This window comes from Physeter macrocephalus, chromosome 16, assembly GCF_002837175.3.
Source record: "Physeter macrocephalus isolate SW-GA chromosome 16, ASM283717v5, whole genome shotgun sequence".
Taxonomy (NCBI): Eukaryota; Metazoa; Chordata; class Mammalia; order Artiodactyla; family Physeteridae; genus Physeter; species Physeter macrocephalus.
Window position 1 is genome coordinate 21,458,960 of NC_041229.1, and position 15,562 is coordinate 21,474,521.

Consider the following 15,562-nt stretch of genomic DNA (forward strand, 5'->3'; position numbering starts at 1 on the left):
TATAAAATAAATAAGCAACAAGGATATATTGAACAGAACAGGGAGTTATAATTATTATTTTATAATAACCCTTAATGTAATATAATCTATAAAAATACTGAATCACTATACTGTACACCTCAAATATAATACTGTAATTCAACTATACTTCAGTTAAAAAATTAAGTATTTAAAGAAAAAGCTTTCAACCTAGAATAGCATATCTAGCAAAAATATCCTTCAAAAAAGTTTTTAAACTCTAAGAATTTATCAACAGCAGAACTGTACTACAAAAAAATAAATGCTGACAGAAATTTTTCAGTCTGAAGTGAAATGATATAAGAGAGTGGCTCAGATCCTTACCAAGGAGTAAAGAACATCAGAAATCATTTATATATCAGGAAATATTAAGAAAATCTAGTTCATGATTACTTTAAAATGCTGTCAGGCTAGCAGCTCAAGAAGCAGTCTTTCATAGCCAGTCACTCTAATATCTATAAAGAAACAAAAATGTAGACTAATAGCTTTGAAATCTAAGACTGACAATCAACTGTCAGAATCTGTAAGGAATTCCCAGTTAAGTCAGATTGGGGGAAGAGCAGCCAATAAATGTGAACTTCCCATGCTTTACCTTTGGAAATGGGGTAGATACCACATTTTGAAAAAGGCTGAAAGGAATGTCATATCTCTATCACTACTTGGACCCTGATTCACAAACCTAGGATCTATATCTGTCAGAAAAATAGGAAGTGGACCTTAATTTTAAGATAACTATACAGTAAGATGGGAACGTTGTTTAGAAGATACAGAAAGTATTTAAATCTGACAAAGATCTATCTACAGGAAGAATCAGAAGAATAATATTTTAAATTAGGTACCTAGTATGAATCTTATTCTGCAAACTTGGGTATGCAGCAAAAGCCTGTTTATGTATATATCAAATTAAAACCTACCTTGAGCCTCCATTTTGCCAGGCTTTTAGGAAATTAAATTTTCTTCTTTACTGGAGCCCCTGTTTTCTTAGTACCGGAGGCCCTGTTTTCTTAGGGTAGAACCAGGATATGGGAGACTTCTGTGATGTCTTCAAAACAGATGAAAAGTCTGACCTTCAGTCTCTTTGTGGCCACTGCTGACATTATCTCTGCTATGCCCAGAGTTGTTCTTTGACATCTGAGATGCTCTGATTCTTTGACACTTGTGGGCTGCAGGTATCTTAGCTGATGTAAAAACCTTGGTGCATAGGAACAAGCCTCCCCACTTGCTCCTTATAACCATTTCCTCTGGGGACTTTCTGTTTCTTTAGGCACCTCAACTGAGTGACATATGGTTCCCAGCTACCTCTTAGGGATAACAGACTCTATCTCCTCCCAAGTTAGAGGGAATTTTCTCCTGGCTCTTATCATAGGTTCTTATTAAACTCAGAGCTAACCTTGATTTTGGAGTACTTCCACTTTTAGTTCTGTAAAAATGCCTGAGATGAATAATTACTAAGGAAAGAGAAGTCCTGGATTCTTGCATAGAGCAGGAGATGGGGAAAATATAAGAAGATTACCAAATCAATGTCAATGAATTAACCTGATGCCTTCATAATTTGTTTATTTTAAAGTAATTGTGTGCTACATATTCAAACAATGGAACATTGTACAGCAATGAGAATGAACAAGCTAAAACCACATGCAGTAATATGGATGTCTCACAAATATAATGTTGAATGAAAGAAGCCAGATACAAAATAGTACATACTATATGGTTACATTTATATAAAGTATCCAAACAAACAAAACTATTCTATTTTGTTAGAAGTCAGTATAGTGGGAACTAGTGCCTGAAAAGGAACACAGGGAGACCTTCCAAGGTGGTTTTCTGTTTCATTATCTGGGTGCTAGTCACATGGGTGTGTTCAATTTGTGAAAATTCTTCAAACAGTACATTTAAGCATTGTACAGTTTGTGTCTTACATGTCAATTAAACGTTCAAAAAATACTAAGTGTTTAAAGGGGTAATTTTCTTTAATTGATTTGAAAAAAGTTTTAAGGTCTAAGGAAAACTCATCTATTTTTCAACACAGATTTTTGCTAAATAAATGTAATATTTGACATAAATGAACCTAGAAAATCTTCTGTTTATGAAAGGAGAAGACATCAAAGATTGTAAGGAGTTGTGAAAGATGAAAATTGGTCAGTGGCAAAAGAGATATAATGCACTTTCTGATTACCCATTCTGGGAGATTGCTTATGGAGAAAATTGCTAAGCTACAAAGAAACAAATTACAAATATTTGTTAAGTATATTTTTCTGGAACAAGAAAATAACTAGGGTTTCCAACTTCTTTGAGAAGATTAGAAACATGGTTTTAAAAGCTAATAAGCAATAAGGCCATATAGAAATAAACTTTATTTTTTTTAATTTTTTTTATCATCTTTATTGGAGTATAACTGTTTTACAATGGTGTGTTAGTTTCTGCTTTACAACAAAGTGAATCAGTCATACATATACATATGTTCCCATATCTCTTCCCTCTTGCGTCACCCTCCCTCCCACCCTCCCTATCCCACCCCTCTAGGTGGTCACAAAGCACAGAGCTGATCCCCCTGTGCTATGCGGCTGCTTCCCACTAGCCATCTATTTTACATTTGGTAGTGTATATAAATGCAGCAGTGACTTCAGCAATAAAATTAATAATTGTTATTTAGTTGTTAATAAATTGATCTTAATCAGAGGATTATAGTAATTAAGAATAAGTTCTATGAACTCATTGGCTAAATTATAGTTCTGCCATATGTATAGAGAAATAAGTGTTTCTTTTCCTGACAACCAACTGGTTTCTGGGCCAAGATATTTCCATCGATGTGCCAGATTTCTCCTTAACCTCTTTAATCTCAAATGAAGCATATTTTCTATTTGCATGGCACTTAAAACTACAAAAACACTCTGAGATAATTAGCACAGTTTTACAGATGTGGAAATCGAAGCTTAGTGATGTTAAGTGATTTGCCCATGATGATATATCTTGCATATATTTTTGAAACAAGGTGTTTGGATTCCAAATCAAGTACTCTTTCCACTATCAGGATACCACTTGTAAAAGAGCCATAAAGTAAGAAAGTGGGTCTGTCTTGGATCTCTCCAAGAGGTTTTAATAAAACTACACTTAACTGTGTAGTTCTGCCTAATGGGCATTTTCACTTCAGGGTTCTTCAGAACACAATCATGCCAGGGTTGCAGTTGTGTGCACCCACATCAATAACAACAGGTTGTTGATATTTCTTTTGGATTGACAATCTTAATTTGTTAGAAATAAGTATTTTATGTCGTTTAATTTTGTCTCCCATTTTCTTTGATTGTAGTTCTCCAGAACAGAAGGACAAATGGCTCTCTCTCCTTCAGAGGTATTTTTTCCAGTATATATATATTTTTTAATCTTTAAGTTGTAGTTGAATGAATTAAATTTTTCTCTGCAGGGATGTGCCCCAAACTATCCCCCTTTGCCTTAGTAGAAATTGTTCATTTGTCCTCAAAATAAGCTGTTTAGACTGTACACTAGCAACTACTTACTGTAAATAATGTTCTGTCATTACATGTATTTCTTTCTTACTAGGAAGGAGAACACTGAGGTCTGATTAGATCATTCTAGACAGAAATTAGTCAGTAATCTCTCCCATCTCTTTCGGTGTCTCCAACCTACCATGTGGAGCTAACAGTTTCCTCAAAGCATGTATTAAGCTTCCATACATGGAGGTTTTCTGCTGAGGACCTCAAAATTCAATTATTTTCCCTACCTTTGAGCATTCAGACTAAAATGGTCAATTGAGGTTCATCTCTTATTCCTATAGTCCTTCCTTTCTCTCCCTTCCCAAGCATGGAGACGACCAAGATATATACTGCACTGGAGAGCTCAATGAGAAATAAAAGGCCATTGTTTTGGTTTGGTCTAGTAAAGTATTATATACGCTCCTGTACTTATCACTAAGATTCTGGGCCTGTCCAGAGAAGGTAGGGAAGCTTTGAGGATAAAACACCACCCAGAGGTGCCTTAACCTGACTGTACTTCTCGAGCCTCAGTTGAAATGGATCTCCTCTTCTTTTTTGTGCCCATGCCTAATGTCCTGAGAATTTTTAGAAATTCTCTTCCAACCCATAATGTAATCTGACTTTGCTGAGTCTCTCCATCTGTCTTTTTAAAAATAACATATAAGTATATTGAAAATATTAGCAAAATAGATTGATTTAAAAATAAGCCATTGGCAAAATCCATCTGACTCAGTGTTGTTTTGGGTTGTTGTTGCATTTGATTAGATACATCAATCTAGAGAAAGAGAAGGACTACCCGAAGAGCATTCCCCTCAAAATCTTCGCCAAGGACATTGGGAATTGTGCCTATGTAAGTGTTTCTAAGCCAGAAAATTAAATTCCAAGTCCCTGCATAAGGCAGAGCACCATGGATAAAAAGAGAGACAGGCAGGCAGACAGACAGACAGTCTGTGTATGTGCTGTGGAAGGTAGGCATTTAGAAATACCATTATGAGAAAGTGCATTTTCTGGGGTATCTTTGTTCATATGAAAAGTAACCCTAGAGAAAATGAAGCAAGAGAAATTCATATTAATTACAGTATTTAACATTTACACTTGGAAAGAATATTGCCTGTCAGATGTCTCTTTCCTCCCTCTGGCATTAATGTTTCTCTGGATCCTTTCAGTAGCAGCTGCAGAGGCTTGTAGTAAAGACATTTCCACAAGGAGATATTTCCTATTAGTATTAAGCAATTTTTTCCAACCTGTCACTTCTTAAGTAGAGAGTGGGTTTTGGAAAGTTCTTCATTCTTTGAGCTTTTAAGTATTGAATTCCTCAGGTTAATAAATGGATGAGCTGGGAGAGATAACATTTTTAATGGATCAGCATATTCTACCTCATGGTTTTTATCATTTTGGTCAATAAAAATTAAGTTTATTTAGCCCTAGTTATTATGTGGAATTTTATGACTGAAATATCATGCCAAGATGTTATCAATGATGCACAAAATGGAAATGAATATTTTTATGATACTGTGGTTTGCCACACTTCATAGCAGCCCTAGATCACACAGAATAGTTTTGTGTGTGGAAAAATATGTAGTACAAAACAGTTATGTTTTGGGCAAAAGTCATGCAAATGTTCTGACATGAGTGCTAGATGTCACTGCCTGAGGGAAATGCTCAAATGTGTATGCTATGAGACTACAGACGTCTTCTGTAGCAAAGTACAGAGGAAAAGAGCACCACTGTTTTTCTGCCGGCTTTGATTCAGTTGTTATGGCAGTTGGTTACATTCAGGATTTTCTTGGAAAAACCCTTGAATTTTTTCCAACACTTTCAGTGTATGGAAAGTGTGTGCTTGAGAAAGGACTGGTTTTGGAAAAGAAGACAAGATGTGGTTGAACTGGGTGCTCTGTTTTATCACTGGTACCCTGGTTAAAGTCCATGATGATATGACACACTGTTCTTTGCTCTCTGAAGTTATTTTGTGGCAAGAGTCTCCTTTCAAGGAACCCTGCTTGCAGAGTGATTCCCCCCAAATAGCAGTGCATGTATGAGAAGCATTCTTTATCCTTGGCCTCTAGTTATGCACAACCTGTTAGTGAATTCTGCTAATATGGGAAAAAAATAGCCACATTCTCAGTTTTGTCTCTTTATTTGTTTACTAGGCAAAGAACACTTATCTGCTAAAATTCATTTGTTTTGTCTACCTGAGAGGCATGCAGGAAAAAATAACACATCCTATAGTTATTATTTTGAACATATATACCTAATATTAAGAAAAATCATTATCTTAGAAACCAGGTACATTGGGAGTGATTATTAGTATTACAGGATAGATCCTTCACTTTACAAAAGACTTTATAGAGTGTTTCTTTAAATTAAATGAAAGGGTTTTCAGACTCAAAAGAAAAAAGCAGAAGCCTTTCATGATATTCTATCTCAAGTTAAAGCCCAGTATGTAAAACATCTCTGCCATTCTAGTAGAAGACAAACACTGAGCCTTCCCTGTTCATTTCTGAGATACTTTTGCTTAATCCTTGGAGCTATAAGGAACACCATTTGAAATCAGTTAACAAACTTGAGGCAATTCGTCATGTCAAGTAATAGGCTTATAGAGAATAAATACTGTAGTGTAGAGATAAGTGATGAGTTATCAGTAGATTTCGCTTAGCTTTATTTTTAGATCATTTTGTTTCCATTTATGTTACTTATTTGTGCCATTTAAGCCTTATCAGGGACACAGCACTAATTGCTCATTTATCCAGTAATTATAATATGTAAAACCTACCCTATGTGCATAGTAAATATTTCTTTTTTACTTTTTATTTTATATTGGAGTATAGTTGATTAACAATGTTGTGTTAGTTTCAGGTGTACAGCAAAGTGATTCAGTTACACAGTACATATACATGTATCTATACTTTTTCAAATTCTTTTCTCATTTAGGTTATTACAGAGTATTGGGCAGAATTCCTTGTGCTATACAGTAGTTCCTTCTTGGTTATCTATTTTAAATATAGCAGTGTGTACATGTCAGTCCCAAACTCCCAATATTTCTTTTTTGATAGCATAGCATTGTCTTATATTTAAATAATGTCTATTTAGAGTTCAGTGAACTCTATAGATATCTCGGAATCTCATTAATTCCATTTCTCTTGCTTGTGAACTCTTTATTTTTAAATAGTAATTTCTCAGTGTAGTTTAGCATTTAGCACAGGGCTATTTTAGATACCCTATTCAGTGGCAGAGTTGGTAACAGAATTGAGCTTTCTAAAATTTTCAATTTGTTTGCTAGGCTCATTGGTTTTAAGGCCTCTACAAATTTCAACAATGAAAATCTCAGCAGCCACAGTGCCTGACATACAGAAAGTGCTCAATAAATAGTGGGGGTTTTTTAAAGATGTCTTTTGTAACCATTTCTTATTCTGATTTTACCTGAACTGACTTTACCATACAAAGAAATGAAAACCCACACTGTGAAACAGTACTCAGAAAGAAATAGAAAGTAATCTAATGCTCTCCCTTTTTTACTGCACAATGCTTAATGGAAATAGTCATGGACATGATGCAGAGGACCAACTTCACTAATTTTTTTTGTTTGTTTGATTGGGAGCGTGGTCCTGTCTCTCTGAAATATATTTATTCTTTTTATTTCTGGCTTAAGTTCTTATATTTTTGAGTCATATATTCTTTATTTTAAGAGGAAGAGATGTTTTATTAAAAGGCATAATATATAATGTAATGAAAGTAAATTATCAAGGGTTTGTGTTCTACTTAAGTTGTGCTTTACTCTGTCAACACTTGAAATCAGGATTTGTCTATGGATAACCATTTGACAATAATTATTTGTTCACCTGTTTTAAAATTCTTTATTTATAGCTGTATTTCTTATTTCTTTTTTTCCACAGTCTAAAACTATAACAGTAACGAATTCAGATACAGCAAACGAAGTTATCAACATGTCACTGCCAATGCTAGGGATAACTGTAAGTTACTCTGCTAGATATTCTTAATTAAAAACAAACTTGGATAATTTGTTTCTTATAAATATTATCCCTTCCATCATAAGACAGCTGATTATTAGAGATACCAGTCATATTTTATCCCCAGAAATGTAGAAAATAAGGACAGTAAAGTTTTTTATTCTTTTTGAGAGTTTTGTTTTGTTTTTAATTGAAGTGTAGTTGATTTACAACATTATTGGGTTGGCCAAAAAGTGTGTTTGGTTTTTTCAGTAACATCGTATGGAAAAACCTGAACTAACTTTTTGGCCAACCTAATAGTTTCAGGTGTACAACATAGTGATTTGATGTTTTTATAGATTATACTGCATATAAAGTTATTATAAAATATTGGCTATATTCCCTGTGCTGTACATTACATCCATGTATATTATTTATTTTATACCTAGTAGTTTATACCTCATAATCCCCTTCACCTATCTTGCCCTTCCTCCTACCCTACAACTCATTGGTAACACTAGTTCTCTGTATGTCTGTTTCTGTTTTGTTATATCTGTTTGTTTGTTTTATTTTTTAGAATCTACATATAAATGAATACATACAGTGTCTTTCTCTAGTCTATCCATGTTGTTGCAAATGACAAAATTTTCATTCTTATTTATGGCTGAGTAGTATTCCACTATACATATATACACATACACACACACACCACATATTCTTCATCCATTTATCTGTTGATCGACACTTGGGTTGCTTCAATATCTTGGATATTATAAATAATGCCACTGTGAACATTGGTGTGTGTTTATCTTTTCAAATTAGTGTTTTTGTTTTCTTTGGATATATTCCCAGGAGTGGAATGGCTGGATCTTTTGGTAATTCTGTTTTTAGTTTTTTGAGGAACCTCCATACTATTTTCCACAAGGGCTGCACCAATTTACATTCTCACCAACAGTGTACAAGGGTTCCCTTTTATCTACATCCTTGAAAATATTTGTTACTTGTGGTTGTTTTGATGATAGCCATTCTTAAAGGTGTGAGGTAATATCTTATTGTTTTGATTTGCATTTCTCTGATAATTAGCAATGTTGAACATCTTTTCATGTGCCTGTTAGCTAGACATCTGTAAGTCGTCTTTGGAAAAATGTCTATTCAGGTCTTCTGCCATTTTGGGATTGGATTGTTTGTTTTTTTGATATTGAGTTATATGAGCTGTTTAAACATTTTGGATATTAACCCCTTGTCGGTCATATCATTTGCAAATATCTTCTCCCATTCTGTAGGTTGTCTTCTTGCTTTGTCAGTGGTCTCCCTTTGCTATGTAAAATCTTTTACTTTAATTAGATCTCATTTCTTTATTTTTGCTTTTATTTGTTTTGCCTTGGGAGATAGATGCAAAAAAATATTTACTGTTTATGTCAAAAAGTGTTCTGCCTTTGTTCTCTTCTAGGAGTTTTATGGTTTCCAGTCTTAACATTTAGGCCTTTAATCCATTTTGACTTTATTTTTGTACATGATAGGGGAATTATTCTAATTTCAGTTTTTATGTGCAGCTGTCTGGTTTTCCCAATACCACTATTGAAGAGACTTTATTTTCTCCGTTGTATATTTTTTCCTCCTTTGTTTTAGATTAATTGATCATATACATGTGGGTTTATTTCTGGGTTCTCTATTCTGTTGCATTAATTTATGTGTCTGTTTTTGTGCCAGTATCATACTGTTTTGATTACTGTAGCTTTGTAGTATCATTTGAAGCCAGGGAGCATGATACCTCCAGCTTTGTTCTTTTTTCTCAAGAATGCTTTGGCTATTTGGGGTCTTTCATGGTTCCATACAAATTTTAGGATTATGTGTTCTAGTTCTGTGAAAAATGTCATGGGTATTTTGATAGGGATTGCATTAAATGTCAGTTGCTTTGGGTAGTATGGACATTTTAACAATATTCCAATCAATGAACATGAGTTATCTTTCCATTTATTTGTCTCATGTTTGGTTTCTTTTATTAATGTTTTATAATTTTCAGAGTATAGGTCTTTTGCCTAGGACAGTAAAGTCTTAATATTAGCTTAATACTGAGTGCTCTTCTTCCACTCCCATTTTATAACCTGTGTGAACTGAAAAGCATAATAAGATTAGACTATAATTTTAGAGAGATAATAATATGCATTTTAATTTTATATGCTATACATATACAGTTAGGGGGTTTTTTGGTATAAAATTCTCCTTTCAACCTCCTTCCCTCCTTCTCACTTGTCACTATATGACTATTCTTTCCCTATCTCCTCTCCTGGTTCTTCCTCCTTACCTAATTATTCACTTATCCCAAGAGTCAATCAGTCTTAGGATGATGAATTCTGAAGGATTTGCTCTACAGTAGAATTTTTACATAAAGAACATATAGCTAATAACCATATTCACTGGCTGCAGGTCCAGAGGATAAGGTAAATGGTACCTCCTATTGAATCTGTAAATTTAAAGGTAAGCTTTGAATTAGATCATGGATTTAAAGATTTTTAGTATGGACACCACATTTTCCCCAGTTTTGCTTTCAGCTTCTGCTTCTTTCTGTTTCTTTCTGTTTCATGGGGCAATGGTGAGTTTTTGAAATTTTATTAATAGGGAAGATTGGAATGTTTGAGGTTGAGGTAAGGAAAAAGAATCGGAAAGTTCTCATGTCTTCCCTACCAGTATATAAAAACCACACAGTAGGTACTTGTATTAAAGGGAATGACTTTCAGAAGGATGGAACTAAAGGAAGCATTTGAACAACACCATTTCTTGAGTGAGATTCTGTATAAGTATGAAAACATGGTGTTACTAAGATGTGACATAACATATACTTAAGATATGCCATAGTCTTAACTGTATTTCAGTTTGCTTTTACACATTGCTATTATAAGCCCTTAAGAACTCAGGGCAACCACAATTTAGAATAATAAATCTGATTTATTTTAGTGAAATTTAATAATATATTTAAGATGTAAATAAATATATATGCACTGAATAAAGCAGGCAGCTCTGCATTGATTTCTAAGCTTATATAATTATACATTGGAAGAGAATGAGTAGTTTAAGGGAAGGAAGAGAGATTAATTAATGACATGACTCATTTTCTTATTTATGCTTTCCTTTTAGATAAAGTGATCAATCTCATACCAAAAATATTTCTGTTCAATATAATTAGGAATTGAGGCTGTTTGGTTGTACTGTTCTAAGGGATTATTACGGTGTTTTCAGACACTACAAAAAAAAGAAATGATCATTGTTAGATTGCTCTTCCTGTTTGCAATAAAAATTTTTTGACTAGGGGATAGTGAAGGAAGTGACAGAGTAGGGGAGGGTATTGGGAGGGGTAATCTCCTAGCCAGGACCCTCCATTATAACGTCAGGGTCCTGATTTTTAATCAGAAGATAAAGGCAAGAATATTAAATATTGTCAGTCTGTTGTAATTTCATTTAAAACATTTTTGCTTTATCTTCTAGAGGATACAGCAAAGTCTGTATAATTTAGTATTATTTCTTTCAAGTGGGAGTTTCAATATTGCTGGGTTGTAATTCTGCTAGTGAACAGTTTCATTGTTCCCCATAACTGGGCCTATTCTCTAGACAGAATTCTTGTCCTTTCTGTCCCTAGGCCTGGACTTGCCCAAAATAAAGCCAGTGTGGATTGTGCCATCTACCTATCTCCTCTCCTCAAAGCCCATTGGTCATTCTTCTTCAACTCAGAAGCAGCTAAGCTAATAATCAGCCTTTGAGACTTTACTTTTTCATCACAGACACAGCAGTGTAGTGGCTTTCTGGATAACAAGGTTGTCTTTGCAGGGACATGTTGGAGATTAAGTCCAATATTCTCTGAGAAGTTTAGAGATAGCGGAAGGCAGGACTCTGAAGAAGATAGATTTACCTTTTAGAAAACCAGAAAGTTTCTGCTTACTTTGTAAAAAGGCATATATATGATTTCATATTCTGTGGGCTACCCATAATAGCGAGGGCCTGATTCTATTGCAGTTCATGGATCCCTAGTCATCCCTAGGGGAAAAGGGCAGGATTCCTTAGTCCTCTGTTGGGGATTAGAGAGGGAGAGATGGTTTGTAGGAATCAGCACTGCCATCTTCAAAGGCCATATCCACCCCCATGAACCTGAAAAGCATTTATATTGTCCCTGGTTTTTCTTTTTTGCAAAACATAAAATTGCCACAAAAAAAAAAGTATCCTCATTCATTTACCAAATGTGAAAGAATTATTGTTAATTCTTTTATCTCCAAGGGCTCTGAGAGAGAGTACCAGTTATGGGTCAATTCTGGCAAAGAAGAGGCACCATACCCACTTATTGGTAAGTTTCTATGAAAATATAGGATTGATTGTGTTTTAATTATAATTCTAAATGTCTCAGAGAATTGGTCATATGGTCCTACATTTCAATACTATTAAATATTAATCTTTTATAATATTCATATATTAATTTAATAAATATCAAATATTTCCTATGTGCCAGACAAATAATATCTCTTCATTCAAGAAGCTAATGGTAAAGTTGGGAAGAGAAATGTAAATTTTCTTCTTTTTTTTAAACTTTACAAAAGCACTATCTTGTCAACCTTTTTAAATTTTTTTCTAAAATAAAGCAATATGTATTGGTATTCCTTTTTCCCTATATATTTATTTTTCATATTTAGTTTTTGAATTCCCTGTTCCCTTTCCTACCTACTACTTGTCTCTATGGAAAACTATCTATATTCCAGTCATGCCTCAATCAATATCAGTGAGTATTTAACACCTGCCCTGCGCCCAGCACTTTCCTAGCCATCATAAAGACAATGAAATTAAACCATTTAGATTCTTAGTTAGTCTTCACTGACTAACTTAGCAATTACTACTTTACTAACTACTTTGCTATTTCTCTAGCCAAATTTTCCAGCATTTGTTTTGAAGAATTATTGGTAAATAGGTTACATCTTCACCTTATTTAAATCATTTAGCTAAAAAATATTCTTGATCAGTGAGGCCATTCAGTGTGGTTAACAGAAATAAACCAATTACAATAAGGGACAGTATCTGTAGCAGATCTTGAGATGATGACATTGATGATTGATGGTGATGATGATGATTTCTGTTAATAATTTTTAAATGCTTACTATCCTGCCAGAATTGGGCAAAGCATATCATATGAGTTATCTCATGGAACCCTTTCATTTACCTGTGAGATCACTACTGTGTAATTCAGGTTTCAAATAATCTGCATAATCTAAAACCAAACTTTTCTATGAAATGTGTATTCTCAGACTTAAAGTAAAGCAAGTCATTGTGCACATGGCTGGGGACAAAATTCACTCCATTTCCAGTTTCTTAATGTTGTCATTTTTGTAAAAGTCAATGAGCAACAATTAAAGCTGTGTTTAAAAACCAAATGAGTACATAAAATAATTGTTTTAATAAAATATATTAATTTAATTAAAACTATATAGATGGTAACTCTCAGACTTAAACAGCTTCAAGCTCATTTCTAACTCTCACTAAAAAAATACATGGGACACGGGACATGATTGTTACTTAGCAACAATTCTCCATTGCATATTTTAACATGCCTTGCAAACTTCAATTATAGATTAGCTATTGGCTATTTTGATAAATTTATTTTGCTTTATTTCTGTCATAGAAGTCCTTTTTTTGCCTTAATCCCTGAAAGTTGCTGTAGTATTTGATGTTAATGGAACATTGACATTGTATGCCTATGCCAGATGGAAAGGAAATGGAAGAGTTCACTGAATTACATTCAGTGATAAATCAGGAATAGAAGAGAATTTACCCTCTTTAAAACGTAAACTAAGTCTACAGCATAATGGTACGTGAGGATTAATTTAAAAAGTGCAATTACTTAAGAGTACTAAAGAGCAAAAAATCATGTTGCAGTCAGATGTCCAGGGTTTAGTTTTACTAGTTTGAAAATTCCTTTCTGAATCTTGTCTCTTTTTCTAATACCCTGCAGTCTTCCTTCTAATTATTGCCTATGAATAACAACCTTAGAGGGCAGTGGTGGGAGGGAAGCGTAAATCAAACAAACCAGTCCTAATGAGTCTTGAGTAACTCTAATTATATAACTAGTAAACAGTATAAAATGTCTTTTTCAGAAAGATATCTTGTGTTGAATAATAGTAATAATAGTGATGCTTGAAATATATAGTTTTCTGCCCTTATTATTTAAATAATATTAACTACTAACGTTTACTTATTTGATCCTTATAATGCTGTGTGATAGGTAGGGTAAATATTTTAAATCAGAGGTCAAGGATTGGCTGAAGATTTACAGATATAGTTAGAGTCAAAGGAGAAACTAGAATACCTTTAAATACTCTCAGATGTGAACATAGGAAAAGTCAACATTATGCAACTTAAAGTCAATCTGTGCATTCCCAAACAAGATATTCTTTAAAGATTTTTTTCCTCTTTGGTTTTTTTTTTTCTCCCCTCTCCAAAAAAAAAAAAAAAAAGACTACTCTGGTTAGGCTGCTGCATTATGCACTGGTCTCCAACTGTAAGAGTGTGCATGGTGATCATTAAGTCAAAAAAAAGGATTCTTTATACCAAAAGTCACAGGAGCAAACTGCAGTACCTTCCAGTATGTAGCACACATGCTCTTGGTGTCAGTCAGCCTAAAGTCTATGTTTACATTTTTTTCTCTGTGTAGGGCATGAATATCCCTATGGAATTAAAATGAGCCATCTTCGAGACACTGCACTCCTGACGCAGGGATCAAAGGATTCCCCCACACCTTCCAACTTTCAAGAGCCCTTCCTCATGGAACAGCTGCCCCGAGAGATGCAATGCCAGTTCATTCTGAAGCCTAGCCGCCTGGCTGTGGCCCAGCAGCTGAGTGGTGAGTTTTCCACTCCCTCATAGAGCCTTTTTTTAGCAAAACTTTTCATTCCTGAAAGCAAAGTTTTCAAAGTTCTTTGCCTTTATACAGACAAAGACCCAAACTTCCAGCCAGATGAAGTATTTTTTCTTTTGAATTTGCTAAGTGTTTTGAAAGGAAAGATGGAGTTTTAGAAGATGGTTTTATAAATCAGCAGTAGGAGTGACTGACTTGTAATCAGCAGCTACTGACTGCAGTAGAGTCTGTTCCTTCTTTCTTCACTATTCTTTCCCCTTTAACCTATGCCCACTGCAGAGTCAAAGGCACCAGGCAGTGCTGCAGGTGCTTCAATGCTTTCTTTGTACTGTAATACATTGCATTGTGTGTTCCCCCTAAATGGGCACATTATAAAAAGGAGGCTGTCAGTGATGGGTGTCAGGAGCCTCTGATGCCCTACCTGGATCTTGGTACTGGTAAGTATGTTAAGATTAAGATGATTTCCACAGAAATCTCTCCTTTGTCTACTAATCTGTTCTGATCCCTGTGAACGTAACCATCCCTTACCCACACCACAATAAAGACTCCAGAATGATAAAAGTGATCTTCAACATAGGAGGACCATCATTAATTACCCTAACCCAAGTTTGAGCTTTACGCCCTCAGTCTGAGAATAGATGTGTAGAAAATAGAAGAAAATATATCACACGAAAAAGTGTGAGTGGGGTAGTAGAAAATTGATGCTGAATTTTTGTAGCTGCTTTTGTCAATTTGAACAAACTGGGGGACCCAGTGAACAGTGGCCATTGTTTTAAACTCATCCCCCCCCACATGCACGTCCAACCCTGTCACTTTCTTTTGATGACCTAGCCTCACACTTTATACTTTATTGAAGTCATTGGTCAGGACTCCCTAATCTTGCTAACACCAGCTATAAAAACTTATCTTACATTTGCACTAGTCCTCCTCTCTCCTATAGCGGTAAATTGAGGTTTTGAACCCTAAGTCTATTTACTCACATCTTTGGACCATTTGGGAGGGGTATTATAGAGATGTTATAGTTTTCCATCCACTAAAATGTGAGCTCCATGAAGGCAGAGAGTTTGGTCTGTTTTGTTTACTGCTATATTCCCAGCACCTGGAACAGTGTCTGCATATATATATATAAAAAAGCATCCAATAAATATTTGTTGAATTAATTTATTAATAGGTCTGTTGTTAGTATTCATTAAAGATATAAAGGGAATGTTGCCTTT

At 34.5% G+C, this 15,562-nt stretch overlaps 1 protein-coding gene across 4 annotated transcripts in view; it reads left to right on the plus strand.

The window, feature by feature from the left end:
- Positions 1 to 15,562, plus strand: part of ARHGAP20 (Rho GTPase activating protein 20) — a 142,111-nt gene that overhangs the window by 98,717 nt on the left and 27,832 nt on the right. For 3 of the 4 annotated variants that reach the window (XM_024131298.3, XM_024131299.3, XM_007115285.3), the window contains exons 5-9: positions 3,326 to 3,367; positions 4,275 to 4,359; positions 7,403 to 7,480; positions 11,723 to 11,789; positions 14,142 to 14,330. In XM_024131298.3, coding sequence (XP_023987066.1) covers positions 3,326 to 3,367; positions 4,275 to 4,359; positions 7,403 to 7,480; positions 11,723 to 11,789; positions 14,142 to 14,330 — 461 coding nt within the window. The remainder of the gene's footprint in view (positions 1 to 3,325; positions 3,368 to 4,274; positions 4,360 to 7,402; positions 7,481 to 11,722; positions 11,790 to 14,141; positions 14,331 to 15,562) is intronic. The other variant, XM_007115287.4, reaches the window with a different exon arrangement.